The sequence below is a fragment of the Etheostoma spectabile genome, chromosome 4, assembly GCF_008692095.1.
Source record: "Etheostoma spectabile isolate EspeVRDwgs_2016 chromosome 4, UIUC_Espe_1.0, whole genome shotgun sequence".
Classification (NCBI taxonomy): Eukaryota; Metazoa; Chordata; class Actinopteri; order Perciformes; family Percidae; genus Etheostoma; species Etheostoma spectabile.
In genome coordinates, this window is record NC_045736.1 from 34,413,059 (window position 1) to 34,416,417 (window position 3,359).

General features: G+C 40.6%; 1 protein-coding gene across 2 annotated transcripts in view; it reads right to left on the reverse strand.

Annotated features, from left to right (window-relative positions):
- The window catches only part of LOC116687629 (helicase with zinc finger domain 2), a 43,821-nt gene that overhangs the window by 34,777 nt on the left and 5,685 nt on the right, over positions 1-3,359 (reverse strand). For both annotated transcript variants that reach the window (XM_032513136.1, XM_032513135.1), the window contains exons 2-3: positions 2,842-3,359; positions 1,600-1,783 (exon numbers count right to left, since the gene is read on the reverse strand). The exon at positions 2,842-3,359 is cut by the window's right edge and continues 1,066 nt beyond it. In XM_032513136.1, the coding sequence (XP_032369027.1) occupies positions 1,600-1,783; positions 2,842-3,359 (702 nt within the window). The remainder of the gene's footprint in view (positions 1-1,599; positions 1,784-2,841) is intronic.

Below are 3,359 nucleotides of genomic sequence, written 5' to 3' on the forward strand. Positions count from 1 at the left end.
GCAGAGTTTCCCAAGGCTCTATTCTGGGGCCTCTTCTGTTTAACATCTACATGCTTCCACTGGTCCAGATTATGGAGAAAAACAAAATAAGTTACCATAGTTATGCGGACAACACACAAAGTTACAATACCCTTAATCGCCAGGGAACTATAATCCATACAAAAACTGACTAAGTGCATCGAACAAATTAACGGCTGGATGTGCCAGAACTTTCTGAAAAAACTGAGGTGGTTGTTTTTGGAGCAAAAGAGGAACAATTAAAAGTCTGCGCTCAGCTTCAAACAACAATTTTAAAAACAACAGACAAAGCCAGAAATCTTGGTGTAGTCATGGACTCTGACCTGAATTTTAACAGCCACATTAAGACAATTACAAAGTCAGCCTACAATCACCTAAAAATATATCAAGGGTTAAAGGACTTATGTGTCAACAGGACTTGGAAAAACTGTCCATGCTTTCATATTCAATAGACAATGACTACTGTTACGGAGTCTTTACAGGTCTCCCTAAAAATCTATCAGACAGCTGCAGCTGATTCAAACACTGCTGCTCGAGTCCTCACTAAGACCAAGAGACTGGATCACATCACTCCAGTTCTGAAGTCTTTACACTGGCTTCCTGTGTCTCAAAGAATTGATTTCAAAGTACTTTTGCTAGTTTAAATCACTCAATGGTTTAGGTCCAAAATACATTTCTGATCTGCTACTACACTATGAACCACCCAGACCTCTCAGTCTCTGGACAGGTCTACTTTCTGTCCCCAGAGTCAGAACTAAACAGGGTGAAGCAGCTTTCAGTTTCATACTCCTCATATCTGGAACAACTCCCAGAAACCTGCAGGTCCGCTGCTACTCTCAGTTCTTTTAAATCAGGCTGAAGACCTTTCTTTTTGATGCTGCCTTTCTTTAAATGACTGCTCATTTCTTTAAATTCTTATGCTGCACTGTAACTTTTATCTTGTGTTTTATGTGTCCTAATGTTTCTATTTTGTTTTTAACTGTCTATTCATGTGTTTTATCTGTTTAACTGATTTTATGTAAAGCACTTTGAATTGCCCTGTTGCTGAAATGTGCTATACAAATAAAGCTGCCTTGCCTTGCCTTGCCTTACTTAAATAATACCCAGAGATGTCCAAATTCTGTCAGGCAGAAATCTTTATCTCTACTGTAGTTCATAAAATGAAGCAACATGACAACATTGGCGACAGACTGTGTGTACCTTGATGCAGTGTACTCACTTAGCACTTAATCGTAACACCTATTCTTTTTATATTCCCATTTTATTACTTGTCTGATGTGCAAATGTATGACAGTATTTACGTAGTGTCTTTTTTGTGTATGTGTGTGTGAGTGTGTGTATGTGTGTATGTGTGTGTGTGTGTGTGTGTGTGTGTTTTTTTAGGCCTTGCAGCACTACAATTTCTTTCTCTAGGGGAGTATACAAGTTTACAATGTCCTTGAGAAAAAGGGAGTACGTGTATGCGATAAAGACTGGATTCAAAGACAATGTTGTCAAAACAGAACATGGTGTGCTTCTGACATGGTTTAACTAATGGCACAAAATAAGATAATGAGAAAAAGATTAGAGCCCCGTACTCACAATGTATACTTCATTATTGCTGTTTTTGTACTCCTCCAAGAGCCTTTCATTGTAGCACATGAGTCCCTGGGCTCCAATGTTATGTCTGATCTCCTTCTCCTCTGCAGCGCGCATCAACCACTCCTGCAGTTCCTCCACAGAATGAGCTTTTGGACACTTGTTGCCATACTCGCATGTTTGTGGTCTAGGATGAAATGACAATTCAAACAAAACAATACAAAGGTGTTAGGTATTCTTCTTAACTTATTTTAACTATTGTACTAGGTTTGTTTTTGTGTGTTTGTTTCTGGAGCTCCCCTACTGTGGCAAATTTTGAATGCATAAAACAAATTACAGAAAGTGAAATTCATATTGGTGAATTTCCTTTGTGTGTATGAAATTACCGTGTCATAATTTAATGAAAAAAGATAATGATGAGGACAATTATTCAGCTGTTTGGCTTTAACTGAATGAATGTTTTTTTCATTGTGGCATTATTTTAATATGGTCCATGCCATATTAAAATCTAATCACAACACAGAAAATATAGGGACAATTTGTGTTGTCTGCAAAAAGGAGCATAGACCTTCCAAAACTAAATGCAAACACTATTTTTATCTTTGATGAGGGGGTGAGTGGGAGCGTATTCTTTTTGAGATTGAGACGCATTGCCCATGCTAAAATAAGGAACAATTCGGTTATTACAAATAATCATCCTCTCTTAACCCTTCACAATGTCTATTGTATTTCACTTTATTTCATGTTTGATTTGTTTCATTTATGCATTTTTAATCTTCCATACCAGACCACGCATGCTTGTGCGCGCACACACACACACACACACACTCATGCACACGCACACACACGAGCACGCACACACACACACACACACACGCACACATACACACACACACGTTATCAGTAGGTATGAATGGGATTGGAGCACTGATAGAAGTCGAGAGTATTGAGAGACAGACGTTGATGGTCTCTTACACAGTTAGTGTTGGTTCTTTTCATGGAATTTGTTAACAAAAACAAAAATATTGAATATCACTAGCCTTGTTTGCTTTTTCATTTGTTTGGATATGTTGTGCCTGTTCAGCATTTTGTTTCAAATGTGCTCTACAAATAAAGTTTTACGTGGAGGAGCTCCATAAAGCGTGTAAAGTGTTAAGTTCTGGGTGGGACATAGCCATGTCCGAGAACCTGCATGACTCTAGAGTTATGGCTGTAAAACATATAAAGAGGAGTGGAGTTGTTTACCTTTCACACAGCCAAAAGTCAGATCGGTTGTTGTGTGGAGGCTGTCGTCCTCTCCATTTGGTGACGGTATCCTCAAAGAGTAACTGGGCATGCTCCAAAGAGGAGCAGTGCTTGTAGAAGCTCTCTGGGGAGGAAAGGGCCAGGAGGCAAACTTTGCAGTACATGGTGACCAGTCTGGGCTCCGTCTGCTCCCGCCGGCTCAACTGAAGGAGATGAGGCCGAAGAGAGAGCCCACTGTGTTCGGCTTTCCACACAGCCATCTCCACCTCGCTCTGGGCAGACCGGCAGTGGCCGGCCTCATGCCAGCAGGGCTTGCCTTGCCTGACATGACTGCAGTACTTAAACTCACAGTCCTGGTGAAGCGGGCGCACCTGGCTGTAAATGTGCTTCCTACTATTCTCTGATAGGTGATAAACTAAGACCGGGTCCCAGGTGTGTGCTGCATCTGCTGAGCAAGTGGAATTCCACCTTTTGGCTGTTATTTTTTGTGGACGATCATGAAAGCAGTCTTTGCAGAC